Source organism: Neovison vison, chromosome 14 (assembly GCF_020171115.1).
Source record: "Neovison vison isolate M4711 chromosome 14, ASM_NN_V1, whole genome shotgun sequence".
Taxonomy (NCBI): Eukaryota; Metazoa; Chordata; class Mammalia; order Carnivora; family Mustelidae; genus Neogale; species Neogale vison.
Window position 1 is genome coordinate 24243007 of NC_058104.1, and position 17666 is coordinate 24260672.

Consider the following 17666-nt stretch of genomic DNA (forward strand, 5'->3'; position numbering starts at 1 on the left):
ACTTGGTTTTTATCAGCCACCTGGCCCCTGTGAGCATTTGTGTTTTTTAATGAGATTCTGAGTTTTTTGAAGCCTTGTCAGAATTACTTATTCATCTACTTAACAAATAATTATTGGACAGGTGCCACATACTTTTACAGGCACCATGGTACAGTAGGGAACTAATAAGGCCCCAGACCTGCTGGAGCTTCCAGGAGCTTCTGTCTTAATGGGAAGAGAGAGAGCAAAACAAAACTGTTAGTAAACATTGTTGCATGTTAGAATGTGAGAAGTGCTTTAGAAAAGCAACAGTAGTAAATTAGAGAAGGGAGAGAGGGCAGCATTAAAAGGCTTGAGAGGGGTGCAGTTCTCCACAGAGTGGCCAGGGTAGGGCTCATTGGGAAGATGACAGTTGAGCATAGATGTGAAGGAGATGAGGAAGTGAGTCATGTAGATTTCTGCAGGAAGAGCGCTTTGGCTGGAAAGAGCAGTCAGTGCAAAGGCCCTGAGGCAGGAATGTGCCTGGTGTGTCAGGAACAGCAAGGAGCCGCGTGGCAAGGCATAGTAGTAGGGTGAGGTCAGGGAGGCATCAAGCCTTTGAGGCATATGGTGGCCTTGGGAGCCATTGGGAGACTCTGGAGTTTAGATCAGGAAAAATGGGACCATCGTAACCTTTGTGGCCCCAGGTTTTAGCATGGCTCCTGCAGTAAATATCACTTGTTTTGAAATAATGAATCTCCATGAGGACATTGAGTACCTTGTCTATAATGAGCCAAGGAGATCTAGTCTTGGTCCATGCCAGGGTCCTCCCACCGGGAAACTTGGTTTTGCTCAGGGTGCTTTGTCTGACAGGAGGCTGGGGGGGCCACACACAGGTGACAAAAGGGCCACTTTGTTCACTTCCCTCTCTGATGCCCCAGCGGTTTAATGACTGGGCCAGGAGGGGAGTGGTGTGAATCAACTCATTGTCCAGCTGAAGACCCCAAACGAGGCAGGTGGGCATAACTCGAATCCCAGGAGACAGTTGGGGGGGGTTTCCCCAGGGAGTTCAGAGTTCCTGGCTGTCCTGTGATTGAGTACTTGCTGACCACTTGCTGTGATGCTTGTAACCTTACCCCAGGGGACCCTGCTGGAAACCTCCAGCTTCATGAACAAAAGGAAGGGAAAAGAAGGCTTCGGGGCTTTATTGGCTCACATGGTATTGCCCTGGTCCCACTACTGCAATGGGTCGTTCCGCAGTAAGAGCAGTGCCCCTCTGTTGATCCCTTCCTGTGTGCCAGGCTGGCTGGCTTGCTCACCCCAGTCCCTCCTCCCACATGTGTTTCTGGAGCACCCACACATTCTAGACAAGCACTGGGCTGGCCTTGGGATACAGGATGAACGAGACAGACGAGGTCCCTGTCTTGACATTCTGGTAGGGGGAAGCATAGTAAATAAGCATGTCGACACAGATTGAAGAATTTGAATCTGGGAAGAAACAAACCAGCTTTGAGAGAAGAAGGTGAGGGAAGGCTTCCCGGAGGAGGTTGCCTTGTTGGGTCGGGGGACTGAAAGATGAGGAGCTGAGCTGGGGGTCGTGAGGACCGAGGGCGGGTTGTGATGGGCAAGGTGTGGAAAATGGTCAGTCAGCATCTTGGTGGGGATACACTGGCTGGGATCAGAACAGGGACCCCTGTGTAAGAAATACCGGGTCGGTGGGGCGGGGGGGCGTTTCTCATCTTGTTCATCACCTTTGACATCTCCTTTTAGGCTCCTGAGAACCCAGAGAGTGGGGTGGTATTATCATTCCATTCCGTGCATGAGCAAGCCGACACCCCCAGAGCTTAGGTGATCATCCTGTCCTCCCCGGCACCAGGGGACTGCAGGCGTCCAGCCCCAGACCTGCAATGCTGCCTCTGTTTCATACCCTCCGTCACCGTCTGCAGCGACAGTCACTCTCAGTGACTCTCAATGACATGTGGGCTTCTGAGTCAAATGTTTAGGGTGCCTGGGAGTTCCCACTATCCCACAGCTCCTTCTTCCTTGAGAATAAGTTCCAGTAAAACACTCTTCCTAAAGAAATACCCCATAGGTGTTTGGTGTGTTGTCACTGGCTGAGCAAGTGTGTTTTATTTTGCATGAGCCTTGAACACGCTTCTTGCCTCATAAGCATCTTGCAGTTAATTTCTCCCCCAGCACTCATTAGCTGTTGGTCGAACGCCAGGCACAGCATTGAAGGGGCAGACCAGGCAGCGCTAGGCGTGGAGGGGGAGAAGGCCGAGGGAGGCGATGAGGCTGGTGTCTCCCGGGCCTGGCAGCACCCAGAGTTTTGCTTCCTGGGCCATCCCAGCCCCATCTTCCTGCTACCTGCTGTGTCTCATCCGGGCACGGTGCCCGGCACAGGTGCAGTGCACGTCCTCGGAGCTCCGAGAGCGTTCTGGTGCCAGGTCTGTGGGCATCTCTCTGGTTTTTGCCTCTGCAGCTGTAAAGTCCCTGATAACTGGATGTCGCGCTCCTCTTGTTCATGGAACTGGCCTCTTACGTCTTCACGTTTCTCCTTATGGGTTTTATTTTCTCCCTTACATTCGGCAGTGCTGTCCAGTTGCCTCACGGACATGGTTGTGCATTCTGGACACGCGCTGGCCTCAGTTCCGCAGCCCCGCGTTACTCGGGGTCCGGCCTGTGGTGTGCGCACCCGGGGACCAGCCTAGTGCTTTTGCCCTCTGATGTTTGCTTGCTGGTCCCCGCCTTGTGGAGCCAGAAGAGGTTCACTCTGCAGTGGCTATCTGCCGAGCTTCCCTTCACGGCCGTTTGCAAAGCCGAGTGCTGTTGGTTATAGTTGGTGCTGGCCTGGGTCACCGTCACCCCCTGTGACATTCGGAGCCCTGTGTGTACAAGGCAGACTGGGGAATAATTACACATGGTGGGCGGCTGTCATGCTCAGGTCAGGAGGCTGCCTCGTGAGTGCTCTGTCAACCGTCCCTGAGCTTTCAGGGAGTGTGTCCCTGTGCTGCTCTGATTAGCATTTGCCCTGTGGGAGGCCAGCCCCACCTTGGCAGACTTGCCAGGTGCTTATTGAAGGGGATGAGTGCTGGAGCGGTGCTGCAGAATCGTCAGGCCCCTGGGCACTGAAGCCAGACTCCCTAGATCCAAATCCTGGCTCTGTCTTCGGCTCTGCCTTTGCTGAGCGGGTGACCTTGGGCCAGTCCTTTGCCCTCTGCAGCACCCTCTCCTCCCTAGTCAGCTGTTGGAGGATAACGCGAGTCTGTGAATATAATGTGCTCACAGCGGCAGCAGTGGGTACACTTCCGTTGCCCACGGAACCTTAGGGATAGGCGTTAGTACCTGGAAACAGGTCGCAAGGAGGTGTGCTACATTCTGGCACTGGCCTGTGTGGGTAGTGCTGCTATGAGGCCCACTTGGTGCCTGTGGGAACCGAGGCCCAGGGAGGAGGTGGGGAGCAGTGGGACACTGGGCCTGGGCTCTGGCTGCTCCAGCGTCCCCACCGGTCCCAGCCTGCTTTGGTGCTTTTCCTTGCCATTCCCACTGAACCACCGAATGGGTACAAAGAAAGCCTCTCTGCAGGTTGGATCTACCAGGTACAGAGGCAGAGGTACCCCAAGAGCTCGTCCCAGGCCATGGGCACCATGAAGTCCATCAAGAGCCGGGGGCTGGAGGGGCCGCCCAGCGGGCCCAGCTCCACCGCCCGACTTCCGGTGCCTGCTGCTCCCTGGGGGAGATGGCCAAGCACGTCACCAGGCGCCCCAGCTCCAGTGGCCCTGGCCTTTACAGAAATAAAGGGTGAATGGCCAGAGCTCTGAGCTGGCCTTCCTACCATTCTCCTCTTCTCCCAAGCTGCTTCTGGTGAACTCCGGCTACCATTCAAAACTTGGACCAGTCATTTCTTTCTCCGTGAAGCCCTCCTGCACTTCCCCCTTGCCTCTGCCTCCCCTGGCTGGCATAGTTCCCCACTCCTTCCTCCGTGCCCCCGGTGTCCACGTGGACACATGGCGGAGCACTGCCCGCTCCAGGTTGGGCTTTGGGCTCTGCACAGGCAGCCCCAGGACAGCCGCGCTCCTGGTGTTTGGTCTGGCTTAGTGAGTGAGGTCAGTCCCCTGGTGATGGCTGTGACTGCAGCTTCCAGACTTGTCTGAATTGTTCCTAGTTTGTATTTAGGGCATTAGGACAATGAGATTTCCTTGAAAAGTCTGTAGGTGAATTTTTTTTTTAATTTTCTATTTTTTTGTTAGCATATAGTGTATTGTTTGCCCCAGGGGTACAGGTCTGTGAATCGTCAGACTTAAACACTTCACAGCACTCACCATAGCACATACCCTCCCCAATGTCCACAACCCAACCACCCTCTCCCTACCCCCTCCCCCTGGCAACCCTCAGTTTGTTTTGTGAGATTAAGACTCTTTTATGGTTTGTTTCCCTCCTCATCCCATCTTGTTTCATTTTTTCCTTCCCTACCCCCCAAACCCCTCATGTTGCATCTCAACTTCCTCATATCAGGAAGATCATATGATAATTCTCTTTCTCTGATCGACTTAGTTTGCTTAGCATAATACCCTCTAGTTCCATCCACATTGCTGCAAATGGCAAGATTTCATTTCTTTTGATGGCTGCATAGTATTCCATTGTGTATATATATACCACATCTTCATCCATTCATCTGTTGATGGACATCTAGGTTCTCTCCACATAGTTTGGCTATTGTGGGCATTGCTGCTATAAGCATTCAGGTGCACGTGCCCCTTTGGATCACTATATTTGTATCTCTAGGGTAAATACCCAGTAATGCGATTGCTTGGTCGCAGGGTAGCTCTATTTTCAAATTTTTGAGGAGCCTCCATGCTGTTTTCCAGAGTGGGTGCACCAGACTGGATTCCCACCAACAGTGTAGGAGGGTTCTGCTTACTCTGCATCCTCACCAGCATCTGTCGTTTCCTGACTTGTTAATTTTAGCCATTCTGACTGGTGTGAAGTGGTATCTGCTTGTGGTTTTTGTCTGTATTTCCCTGATGCACTTTTTCACGTGTCTGTTGGCCATCTGGATGTCTTCTTTGCAGAAATGTCTGTTCATGTCCTCTGCCCATTTCTTGATTGGATTATTTGTTCTTTGGGTGTTGAGTTTGATAAGTTATTTATAGATTCTGGTTACTAGCTCTTTATCTGATATGTCATTTCCGAATATCTTTTCCCAGTCTATCAGTTGTTTTTTGGTTTTGTTGACTGTTTCCTTTGCTGTGCAAAAGTTTTGATCTTGATGAAGTCCCAGTGGTTCATTTTTGCCCTTGCTTCCATTACCTTTGGTGATGTTTCTAGGAAGGAGTTGCTGCAGCTGAGGTCGAAGAGGTTGCTGCCCATGTTCTTCTCAAGGATTTTGATGGATTCTTCTCTCACATTGAGGTCCTTCAGCCATTTTGAGTCTATTTTCATGTGTGGTATAAGTAAATGGTCCAGTTTCATTCTTCTGCACGTGGCTGTCCAGTTCTCCCAACACCATTTGTTGAAGAGACTGTCTTTTTTCCATTGGACATTCTTTCTGCTTTGTCAAAGATTAGTTGACCATAGAGTTGAGGGTCTGTTTCTGGGCTCTCTATTCTGTTCCATTGATCTGTTTCTTTTTTTGTGCCAGGACCATACTATCTTGATGATGACAGGTTTGTAACAGAGCTTGAAGTCTGGAATTGTGATGCCACCAACTCTGGCTTTCTTTTTCATCATTCCTCTGGGTATTTGGGGTCTTTTCTGGTTCCATATAAATTTTAGGATTTTTTGTTCCATTTCTTTGGAAAGAAAATGATGATATTTTGATAGGGATCACATTAAACATGTAGATTGCTTTAGGTAGCATAGACATTTTCACAAAATTTGTTCTTCCAATCCATGAGCATGGGACATTCTTCCATTTCTTTAGGTCTTCCTCAATTACTTTCAGTAAAAATATAGTTTAATTATATTCAGTAAAAATTATAGTTTTCTGAGTACAGATTTTTTTGCCTCTTTGGTTAGAGTTATTCCTAGATGTCTTATGGTTTTGGGTGCAATTGTAAATGGGATTGACTCCTTAATTTCTCTTTCTTCTTTCATGTTGTTGGTGTATATAAATGCAACTGATTTCTGTGCATTAATTTTATATCCTGACACTTTACTGAATTCCTGTACAAGTTCTAGCAGATTTGGAGTGGAGTCTTTTGGGTTTTCCACATAAAGTATCATATCATCTGCAAAGAGTGAGAGTTTGACTTCTTCTTTGCTGATTTGGATGCTTTTAATTTCCTTTTGTTGTCTGATTGCTGAGGCTAGGCCTTGTACTATGTTGAATAGCAGTGGTGATAGTGGACATCCCTGCTGTGTTCCTGACTTTAATGGAAAAGCTGTCAGTTTTTCTCCATTGAGAATGATATTCGCTGTGGGTTTTCATAGATGGGTTTGATGATATTGAGGTATGTGCCCTCTATCCCTATACTGTGAAGGGTTTGATCAAGAAAGGATGCTGTACTTTGTCAAATGCTTTTTCAGCATCTACCGAGAGGATCATATGGTTCTTGTTCTTTTTTTTTTTATTTTTTAAAAAGATTTTTATTTATTTATTTGACAGAGAGAGAGATCACAAGTAGACAGAGAAGCAGGCAGAGAGAGAGAGAGGAAGGGAAGCAGGCTCCCCGCCGAGCAGAGAGCCCGATGTGGGACTCGATCCCAGGACCCTGAGATCATGACCTGAGCCGAAGGCAGCAGCTTAATCCACTGAGCCGCCCAGGCACCCCTGGTTCTTGTTCTTTATTTTATTAATGTATTGTATCACATTGATTTGCAGATGTTGAACCAACCTTGCAGCCCTGGAATAAATCCCACTTGGTCGTGGTGAATAATCCTTTTAATGTACTGTTGGATCCTATTGGCTAGTATTTTGGTGAGAATTTTCACATCTGTGTTCATCAAGGATATCGGTCTGTAATTCTCTTTTTTGATGAGGTCTTTGTCTGGTTTGGGGATCAAGGTAATGTTGGCCTCATAAAAAGAGTTTGGAAGTTTTCTTTCCATATTTTGGAACATTTTCAGGAGAATAGGTATTAATTCTCCTTTAAATACTTGGTAGAATTCCCTGAAAAGCCGTCTGGCCCTGGGCTCTTGTTTGTTGGGAGATTTTTGATGACTGCTTCAATCTCCTTACTGGTTATGGGTCTGTTCAGGTTTCCTATTTCTTCCTGGTTCAGTTTTGGTAGTTTATACATCCTTAGGAATGCATCCATTTCTTCCAGATTGTCAAATTGGCTGATGTATATAGTTGCTTATAATATGTTCTTATAATTATTTGTATTTCTTTGGTGCTTGTTGTGATCTCTCCTCTTTCATTCATGATTTTATTTATTTGGGCCCTTTCTCTTTTCTTTTTGATAAGTCTGGCCAGGGGTTTATCAATCTTACTAATTCTTTCAAAGAACCAGCTTCCTAGTTTTGCTCTACTGTTTTTTTGTGTGTTTGTTTGTTTCTATTTCATTGATTTCTGCTCTGATCTTTATTATTTCTCTTTTCCTGCCGGGTTTAGGCTTTCTTTGCTGTTCTTTCTCTAGCTCCTTTAGGTATAGGGTTAGGTTGTGTATTTGAGACCTTTCTTGTTTCTTGAAAAAGGCTATATATTATAAAGTATTACTATATATTTTCCTCTCAGGACTGCCTTTGCTGTGTCGCACAGATTTTGAACAATTGTGTTTTCATTCTTTTGTTTCATTGAATTTTTTCAATTCTTCTTTATTTTCTTGTTGACTCATTCATTTTTTAGTAGAATGCTCTTTAGCCTCCATGTATTTGGATTCTTTCCAACTTATCTCTTGTGATTGAATTCTAGCTTCAGAGCATTCTGGTCTGAAAAAATGCAGGGAATGATCCCAGTCTTTTGGTACTGCTTGAGACCTGATTTGTGACTCAGGATGTGATCTGTTCTGGAGAATGTTCCATGTGCACTAGAGAAGAATGTGTGTTCTGTTGCTTTGGGATGGAATGTTCTGAATATATCTGTGATGCCCATCTGGTGTGTCATTTACGGCCTTTATTTCATTGTTGATCTTTTGCTTGGATGATCTGTCCATTTCAATGAGGGGGGGTGTTAAAGTCCCCTACTATTACTGTATTATTGTCAATGTGTTTCTTTGATTTTCTTATTAATTGGTTTATATAGTTGGCTGCTCCCATGTTAGGGGCATAGATATTTAAAATTGTTAGATTTTCTTGTTGGACAGACCCTTTGAGTACAATACAGTGTCCTTCCTCATCTCTTATTATAGTCTTTGGCTTAAAATCTAATTGATCTGATATAAGGATTGTCACCCCAGCTTTCTTTTGACATCCATTAGCATGGTAAATTGTTTTCCACCCCCTCTCTTTAAATCTGGAGGTGTCTTTGGGTCTAAAATGAGTTTCTTGTACACAGCATATTGATGGTTTTGGTTTTTTATCCATTCTGATACCCGTTGTCTTTTGATTGGGGCATTTAGCCCATTTACATTCAGGGTAACTATTGAGAGATATGAATTTAGTGCCATTGTATTGCCTATAAGGTGACTGTTACTGTATATTGTCTCTATTCCTTTCTGGTCTACTACTTTTAGGCTCTCTCTTTGCTTAGAGGACCCCTTTCAATATTTCCTGTAGGGCTAGTTTGGTGTTTACAAATTCTTTTAGTTTTTGCTTGTCCTGGAAGCTTTTTAACTCTCCTTTTATTTTCAGTGGTAGCCTAGCTGGATATAGTATTCTTGGGTGCATGTTTTTCTCATTTAGTGCTTTGAATATATCATGCCAGTTCTTTCTGGCCTGCCAGGTCTCTGTGGACAAGTCTGCTGACAATCTAATATTTTTACCATTGTGTGTTACAGACTTCTTGTCCTGGGGTGCTTTCATGATTTTCTCTTTGTCACTAATTCTTGTAAGTTTTACTATTAGATGACAGGGTGTGGACCTATTTTTATTGCTTTCGAGGGGGGTTCTCTGCGCCTCCTGGATTTTGATGCTTGTTCCCTTTGTCATATTAGGGAAATTCTCTACAGTAATTTGCTCCAGTATACCTTCTGCCCCTCTCTCTCTTTCTTCTTCTTCTGGAATCCCAATTGTTCTAATATTGTTTCATTTTATGGTATCACTTATCTCTCAAATTCTCCCCCTGTGGCCCAGTAGTTATTTGTCTCTCTTTTGCTCAGCATCTTTATTCTCCGTCATTTGGTCTTCTAAATCACTAATTCTCTCTTCTGCCTCATTTATCCTAGCAGTAAGAGCCTCTGTTTTTTATTGTACCTCATTAATAGCTTTTTTGATTTCATATTGGTTAGAATTTAGTTCTTTTATTTCTCCAGAAAGGGGTTTTATTTCTCCAGACAGAGTTTTTCTAATATCTTCCATGCCTTTTTTGAGCCCAGCTAGCACCTTAAGAATTGTTATTCTGAACTCTAGATCTGACATATTACTGATGTCCTTATTGATTAAGTCCCAGCCTCGGTCGTGCCTCTTGTTCTTTCTTTTTATGGTGAGTTTTTCCACCTTGTCATTTTATCTAGATAAGAATATATGAACTGGAGAATAAAATACTAAAAGGGTGGTAAAGACCCAAATAAATGTGCATTAACCAAATCAGAAGAGACTCCAAAATGGGGGGAGGGAAAAGGAGGTAAGAAGAAGTTCAAAAAAATTTTTAAAGAGAAAAAAGAAAAAATGTATATATATATTAGACTGATGAATAGAATAGAGCCACCCACTTGATTTTGGATGTATTTTGGTCTCAGAAGAAATTACGTCCCAAAATCTTAAAGAGAGAATAACATATATACAAAAATAAGGGTAAACATAATGAAAGGATGGAATATGACTGTAATGATGAAAATTTTAAAAAAATCTAAAAAAGGAGTTGATAAGTTGGTATGGAAAAGAAAGAAAAAGAAAGTGGAGAGAATTTGCTCAGGCTGGAAACTAGAACAAAGCCATGTGCTAGATTTAGAGTATATTTTGATCTATTAGAAGAAGTTGTAGCCCCAAATTTTTTAGAAGAAAAAACCCTATACATATACAAAAAATAAAATTAGATACAATGAAGGATAAAATATGACTATAATAATGAAGGCTTAAAAAGATTTTTTAGGAAGGTATTAAGATAAACTAGTTAAAAAAAACTTTAAAAGAGAAAACAGTAAAAGTTTAAAAAATTAGAATAAGATGAAAAAAAAATAAAATTAAAAAAATTTAATTAACTTAGCAAGACTAAAGAATCATGGGGAGAAAGCCATGAATTCCATGCTTTGCTTTTCCCTCCTCTGGAATTCTGCTGTTCTCCTTGATCAGTGAGCTTGGTCTTGGCTGGATGTTCTTGCTCATCTTCTGGGGGAGGGACTTGTAGTGATTCTCAAACGTCTTTGCCTAAGGTGGAGTTGCGCTGTCCTTTCCAGGGGCTGGGCTGAGCAATCTGCTCAGGTTCACTCATGGGAGCTTTTGTTCCCTGAATACTTTCTGTGGAGCTCTTGAGGATTGGAATGACAATGACGGCCTCCCCATATCCAGCCCAGAGGAGCTGAGAGCTTGGGGCCCCACTCCTCAGGGCACCCTCAGAGAAAAGCACTCAATCACTCCCATCTCCCTGCACTCTGGTCGCGCTCCGAGCTCACCCGGACTGTGACGGAGCGTTTCTGTCTCTGGCACGCACCCCCGTTTGGAGCCTCCAAACCCAGCAGATGCCTGTCGCACTGCTCTTCTGGTGCATCTCTGGCATTTGTGGGGTCTGTGCTTGAAGAGCAGTGGCCCAGCTGTGCTGTGGGTCACGTTTAAGGTAACCCCGAGCTGAGAGCTCCCTCCTCGGCTCCGTCTCTGTAGTTGGCTTCCCTGCTCTAATACCTGCGAGCTCTGCTATACCCAGACACCCCCGATCCTTCTTTGACCCCATGGAACCTGAGACCACACTGTCCCCACGAGGGCTCTACCACCACTTAGCCTCTGGAGTGACATCTCTCAGTGGAGCAGACTTCTACAAGTTCGGATTTTGTTCTCCGTTGCTCCACCGCTTGCTGCGAGCTGGCCCCTCCACCCAGCGGTCTATCTTCCCGTCACTTTGGATTTACTTCTCCGCATGTCCTACCTTCCAGAAAGTGGTCGGTTTTCTGTTTCTAGAATTGCTGCTCTTCTTCTCTTCAATCTCCTGTTGGATTTGTAGGTGTTCGGAATGGCTTGATAACTCTCTGATTTTCTACGACCCGGTGTCATCTCAGTCTGCTACTTCTCTGCCATCTTGACTCCTCTCTCTAGGTGAATGTTTTTTAAATCGAGGGATAACATAAATAAAGTGCAGTGATCGTCAGTGGCTTTGTGCTTAGAATTACATTTGGGTGTACCTTAGGGCAAGACAGAAGACATTTCTGGTAGCTCCTCCTCAGTCTCTAACCCCTCCCCCTTTCTAGAGCTGCCTTTTTAAAAAAAATTGTGGCGGAATACATCTGAAAGTAATGAATTACCTATTTTTTTAAAAGACTTTATTTATTTATTTGTCAGAAAGAGAGAGAGAGAGAAAGCACACAAGTAGGCAGAGAGGCAGGCAGAGGCGGAGAGAGAGAGAGAGGCAGGCTCCCCGCTGAGCAAGGAGCCGGATATGGGACTCGATCCCACGACCCTGGCATCGTGACCTGAGCTGAAAGCAGCAGCTTAATCCACGAGCCACCCAGGAGTCCCTGGATTACCTATTTTTAAGCATCTAGTTTAGTGACATTAGCTACTTTCTTTGAAGGTACTCATTACATTTAAATGGCATTGGTAATACTTTCTTGGGCACAGTGACTGGACACAGAAACAACTAGAAGAGAAAGTGAAAGTTCCCCCAGCTTCACTGTCTTCTTTAGAAGGGAAAACTATATGGAGCTTGTGGAGGCTTCCAGACCTTGCTTTGTGTACTGTCATGCCCACATCTCTCCACACAGGAAAGCATGATACAGAGGGCCAGGTTTTAATTGATAATTTTACTTTTTTAATTGTAACCGGAATCCCGGATTGGTTGCTCGATTGCGGCTCGCTTTGTCACGTGCAATGTGCATGTGGCCTTTCTGGGGGTGGGGGACACTCCCGGACCTAACAGAGGGCATTCTGTTCGACACCTGGGGCATTGACAGTGCTGTGTCTTCTCCCGTGTCCAACACCTGGGCCTTACGTGTGTTTGTGTCCTCCTTCCTGACCCCTTGCTCCAGACCCCTCTCGCTGTCCATGCAGAGCTGACTCTCAAATCCCACAGCCCCGAAAGGCCTTAGTTACTCCTGACCACTGAGAAGTCCCCTTCTGGAGTATTTACACTTTGCGCAAGGCTGGAGGCCTCAGGGTGGAGGAGTGGAGGCTAGAGTGAGATATGGTTAGCCAGTGGGCAGAAGCACACTAGGGAGCAGTTCAGTCCTTGGGCCATCCCTAAAATCACATTGACTCTGAAGTGAGCTTTTCCCTTTCTTTTGGTTAGTTTCACCATCCTTGCTCTTGCTCCATGCTAAAGTTAACCTTCCAAGGCTGTCGGACTCCTGTTTTCTTCCATCCCACACTTTTCTTTGTTCTTCTCTCTTTTACTTTGGGTGCAGTGTGGGCACATACCATGCAGCCATGAATTCATTCAACAGCAGCCCACTGAGGCCTTGCCTTGCTCCAGGCACCTGATTTTGTGTTGAGAGCATAACAGTGCGGGGCGGTGGGCGTTGCGGGGGTTGTAAGGTGGATGGGCCCTGCTCCTGTGGACTTGCCATCTGGAACTCTGGAGTTGTCCACTGTCACATGGAGAGTCCCGAGAAGCCAGTAGCCAGAAAGCTCTTGACGGGAGCCACAGGAACAGTCATGAATCTCTGTCCACATTTCCCAGCCAGGCCTTGTCAGCTTCTTCATGGTAATGGCGGGGTTTTGATGCTATCAGTATTAAGAAAAACACAGGCTTTTGAATATAAAAGAAAAAAAAAAGGAACAATAAAGTTCAAAGTTCTAATGTACAAATGATTCCTGATGAATTTTTAAAAAAATGTTAACATGCATACCAGATTAGAAATTTCAGACCAGATGGAAAGGTCGAGAAATGAAAAAATGCTAGTGTGCTTGTGCAGGTGCAGGATCAGAGATGAAATCTTTTATCCCCCAGAGATGAAATCCCAAGATATTTGTAGGCTGCTTTCCAGGAAAAGGCGTTCACAGCATCACATGGAGCCTTTGAAGAGCTTTACCTGTAGGGGGCCCTGCTGAGTTCCCCACTCATGCTTCTCCACCCTGGTACCAGTTTGGAATCCATGCACATAGCTACAAAAACGACCTAGGTCTCCTTAACATGTACGTGGATTCCCATTCTGTGGGCAGACCGTAATGACCTAACCACTCTCCTGTTGATGGACATTTAGGTTATTTCCAGCTGTTCACTGGGTAGGGTTGCATTTTAAAGGTTTGAAATTTCCCCAGTAAACACGTCCTCCCAACACCTGACCATCGAGAAGAGCAGATCCCTTTGGAAAGTTTTTAAATTTATTTTCACAGTTGACTCTTACCTTTTTTTTTTTTTTTTTTGTAAGGAGGCAGGGAGAGGAAGGTGACTCCGATGTTGGATGCTTACTGAAAGAACTTTTACATCCGTGATTACGTTTAGTTCTAGAAGGCCAGAATTATCTACCCTGTGTATTAGACAAGGACTCTGATGCTCAGAGAGGACCCACAGCTCATGGCAGTGTCTAGCTGGGTATCACACTGCTCTGAGCAGCCCTAGGCCTCGCACGCTGTTTCGCTTCCCTTTGTTCTGCCACTTCTGTACATCTGAGTTCACACGGAGCTCGGGGAGAGGTTTCTACATCCATCCATGTGAAGTTTTACTTAGACCTCCTAACCGGGCGATGTTTTGCTCTGCGTCAGTCTCGGTTTTCTGTTTCAGAAAGCTTTGATTGCGTATGGGAGTAAGTGGTGATCAGAGGAAGCAGTGACCTTATCTCAGGACCCTAATTTCCTGGGTTCGAGTCCTTCAGCAGAAGATGAAGGGGCTGTCCAGGGCTGTGTTCGATCACACAGCATCCCGAGTGGGTTCTGATGGATGCTGTCTGTCCAATGCGGTACCCCCGGGGGGCTCCCATCTCTGGGCTCCCTCTCGTTGGTGTCTGTAATGCACTCTCAGCGTTTCCTGGGCAGTAGAATCCAGTCTCAATTTATCTGTCATTTTTGTGGATGAATAATCCAAAATGAGTAAATAAAAATTAATGTTTGGATTTGGATGCTAATTTAGCTTCCAATTAGGTTTTGTTTTGAGCATTATTGAAATTAATCTGTGCTCCTTGAGCACATTCCACTTACTGGAAAGGTACGGAGGCCCCCAGAGTACCGTGGGTGGTTGGTTGGGGGTAAATTCAGAAGATGGATAAACCATATCAAGATAATGGAAGCGTTTTCTTTAAAACTTTTTCCTTTTTTAATGACAAAAGGATGTCTGGACATCATCCAGACCCTGAAAAGAGAGAAATACTTGAGTCAGAATCTGCCCCAAACAGACTAGTTTTCTTTTGTCTTTTTTTCTTGCTAGACCTGGTCCATTTGCACGGAAACACTGTTTAGAGGGTACTGAGCCCAGAACTGAGTTTGAGCTCCTGAGGAAGCACCTGTATTTCAGGAGGAGCTGGGGTTTTGGGATTGGGCGGTCTTCAGTTCCACATCTGACTCTTGGCTCAGGAGCGGTGTGACCTGGGCATGTCCCTTTGTCCTTTGGACTCTCTGTTTCCGTAGCTGTAAGTTGGGAGTGGCCATCCACCTATCTTAGGTTTGTTACCCGGACTGGGACACAACTCATTGTTTCCCACAGGCCTCTTTCATTTCTCTTAGAAAGCCTCCTGACTTCTCAGGGGAGAACTTCTTTCAGCTTCCTTTGGGAACAAGTTTAACTTCCTGCTGGTACTTGCCAAGCCCCCCTTTTATTTAAAGAGCCAGCATTTGGCTACATCTAGTACACCTTGCTTTTTCTTTTCTGTTACTTATTTTTACCACAATAAGAGACACTGGTATTCCTTGCCCTGTAGCAATACACAGCTTCTTTTAACATACATTTATTTAAATTAGAAGTTAGGAATGCCTGGGTGGCCCATTCGGTTAAGCATCTGCCTTTGGCTCAGGTCATGATCCTGGAGTCCTGGGATTGAGCCGAGCGTTGGGCTCTCTGCTCAGCGGGGAGCCTGGTTCTCCTTCTCCCTCTGCTCCTCCCCCGTGCTCGTGTGCTTGCTTTCTCTCTCTCTCTCTCAAATAAGTAAAATCTTGAAAAAGTCAGTAACAGCAGCATGCCATACTGAGGAACTAAACTGGGTGGATGGTAGGTGGGTTTGAATCTCAGCTACCTCCTGGCTCTTTGACTGTGGTTGGGTCCTCTACCACCTCTGAGCCTCTGTTTTATCATCTATAGAGGGAGGGAAATGATAGGAGAACCTCCTGGGGTCGTTGTCCAGTTCAAATGAGATAGTGCAGTCAGGGCCCTTAGAACAGCATCTGGCACATGCAAAGTACCCTAAAGGTGTTAACCAGAAGGACGTTTCCTTGACAAGCGATGGCCTTTGGGAAGCCCACGGCTGGTGTTGGTAAAGTGCGGAGTTTCTGACTTAGGGTGGTGGGCTTGAGTAGATGGAAGCTGGTGCTCTCGTTTTGATGACTTAACCATGGTGGTATTCATCATCGTCCTGATGACGAAGTAGGAGGTAGACTTTTTTTTTTGGTCCGGAAATAGAATTTCTTGGGGCAGCAACTCTAGGCAGCTTGACGATGGTGTCCGGCGAGATTCCAAGGTTCCAATCCGTGTGTTGACTTCCCTAGGCCAAGCCCAGCATTCGGTGCTTCATTAAGCCCACCGAGACGCTTGAGCGCTCCCTTGAGATGAACAAACACAAGGGCAAGAGGCGGGTGCAGAAGAGACCCAACTACAAAAACGTTGGGGAGGAAGACGAGGAGGAGAAGGGGCCCGCCGAGGATGCCCAGGAAGACGCTGAGAAGACTAAAGGTACTGAGGGTGGTTCGAAAGGCATCAGGACGAGTGGGGAGAGTGAAGGTGAGTGCGCCCGTGAACGCCACCCTGCTGCCTGCGCCGCGAGCCGGGCTCTCCCTTGTGTCTGGTCCCCCTTGTGTGTCCATGGGCACTCGTGTTCCTTCCCGATGCCAGTGTACCTCATTCTGCAGGCCCAGCCCTTTGCAGGCAACTGTGGGCAGGTCCCCTGCCCTCATCGCACAGGTGACCCAGAGCAGGCTTCTTGACTCGGAACCCTGTGCCTCAGTTTCTCCCTCAGTAAACAGAGGCTAGCAGTATTTACTTTGGTATTTACTTTTGGTATTTACTTTGTCATTCTGAGACTGGAATGAGTGAATACGCGTACCGTGCTTGGAGCAGTGCCTGGCCTGGGTCGCAAGCACTTGATGCTGTTACCGCTGTTGCAGCGGCTCATTGCAGTTCTGTTCGTCCCCGTCACCTGCCATTCTGGTTTTTGACGCGGGTTGTTGTTTCCAGTGCACTGCAGGAAGAAAACCCATGTTTAATGAGATTATATGCCTTTAAGACAATTATGTTTTGGGGGATCCAATAATCAGATATCATCCCCTAGATTCTTATGTTAGGATTTGTCTGAAGTCTTGTCTTCGGACAATGAGCACAGTCTTTGGACTTGTCTTGTCTTCGGACAGTGAGTGAGGTACACCGGGGTTCGGGGCACATGTGCTCAAAAAGCCAATCATTCGTTCCTCTTTCTCTTTTGTGTTGGGATAATTCTGGGTGAATTTGCACCTTGCTCTGACTCACATGCTAACACCTTCTCGATCCGGACAACAGTGTGTGCTCTGGAATTAGGCAAGCTTCAGCCGTGCAGGCTCTCTGGTGGCAGGGGCTGGGTGCACAGCCACACAGATGGGGTCTCTGGCCACGGCCCCGGGCACCCGGGGTGGAGCAGAGGATGGGGTAGAAATGGGATTGGGGCTCTGCTCACTGGAAGTGAGCTCCCCCGACACTTCCTGCAACACACGGGCTGTCCTCTTGGGTGCGGGGCTGGTTGTGGCTGCTCCAAAGCCAACAGCTGTCGTTGGCCCATCAGTCTGGACTGTGGGAGTCCCTAGTCTGGGAGGGTCTGAAACTGGAAGATGGAGTAGCTCCGTAAATCCGTGACTGGGAACTCACTTGATTTGGGCAGTTTGCTGTGATTTCGGAGCCAGAACCCAACCCCGTCTCCACCCTGCTGGCCCCATTCTGAATCTCTTGGCAGTTCTCAGGAAATGCCAAGATCCCATTTTGATAAGTCTAACTGAAGTATCTCTCTGGTGCCGCCCAGCCCCCTTTATAAGGCTGAGACCCCCACATGCTTTTATTCCTGTTGAAAGTGTGCAGGAAGCGCTTTGACAAAGGAATTCCTATTTGGCTCGGGACACGGATGCCAACAAGTATGTCTTTGGTGGGGAGGTGAGGGGCAAATGCAAGGTAAGCAAGCCATCTCAGTTGGCTTAGTTGCATCTTTTCTCTCTCTCTCTTTTTTTTTTTTTTTAAACTCAGGAGAAAGCTGTCTGGGTAAAACCCCTGGGGTTTAGTTGTCCTGTGGCCACACTGGGGTAAAGGAGGAGGATTTCACCCCATTTTGTACTCTGTGTTCCTGTCGATTTTGTTTTGGAAAGATGCTACCTCTTTCATTCCAATCCTTTTAAGGGCTGCTCTCTAACCAGGCCTGGCC

The 17666-nt window shown here is 46.4% G+C and overlaps 1 protein-coding gene across 6 annotated transcripts in view; it reads left to right on the forward strand.

Annotated features, from left to right (window-relative positions):
- Positions 1–17666, forward strand: part of CLEC16A (C-type lectin domain containing 16A) — a 201819-nt gene that overhangs the window by 41115 nt on the left and 143038 nt on the right. For 4 of the 6 annotated variants that reach the window (XR_006382353.1, XM_044234077.1, XM_044234081.1 and 1 more), the window contains one exon: positions 15778–16009. Coding sequence is in view for 5 of the 6 variants with exons in the window: in XM_044234077.1 (XP_044090012.1) it covers positions 15778–16009 (232 nt within the window). In the remaining variant the exon portion in view is untranslated. The remainder of the gene's footprint in view (positions 1–15777; positions 16010–17666) is intronic. The other 2 variants (XM_044234079.1, XM_044234080.1) reach the window with 1 other exon arrangement.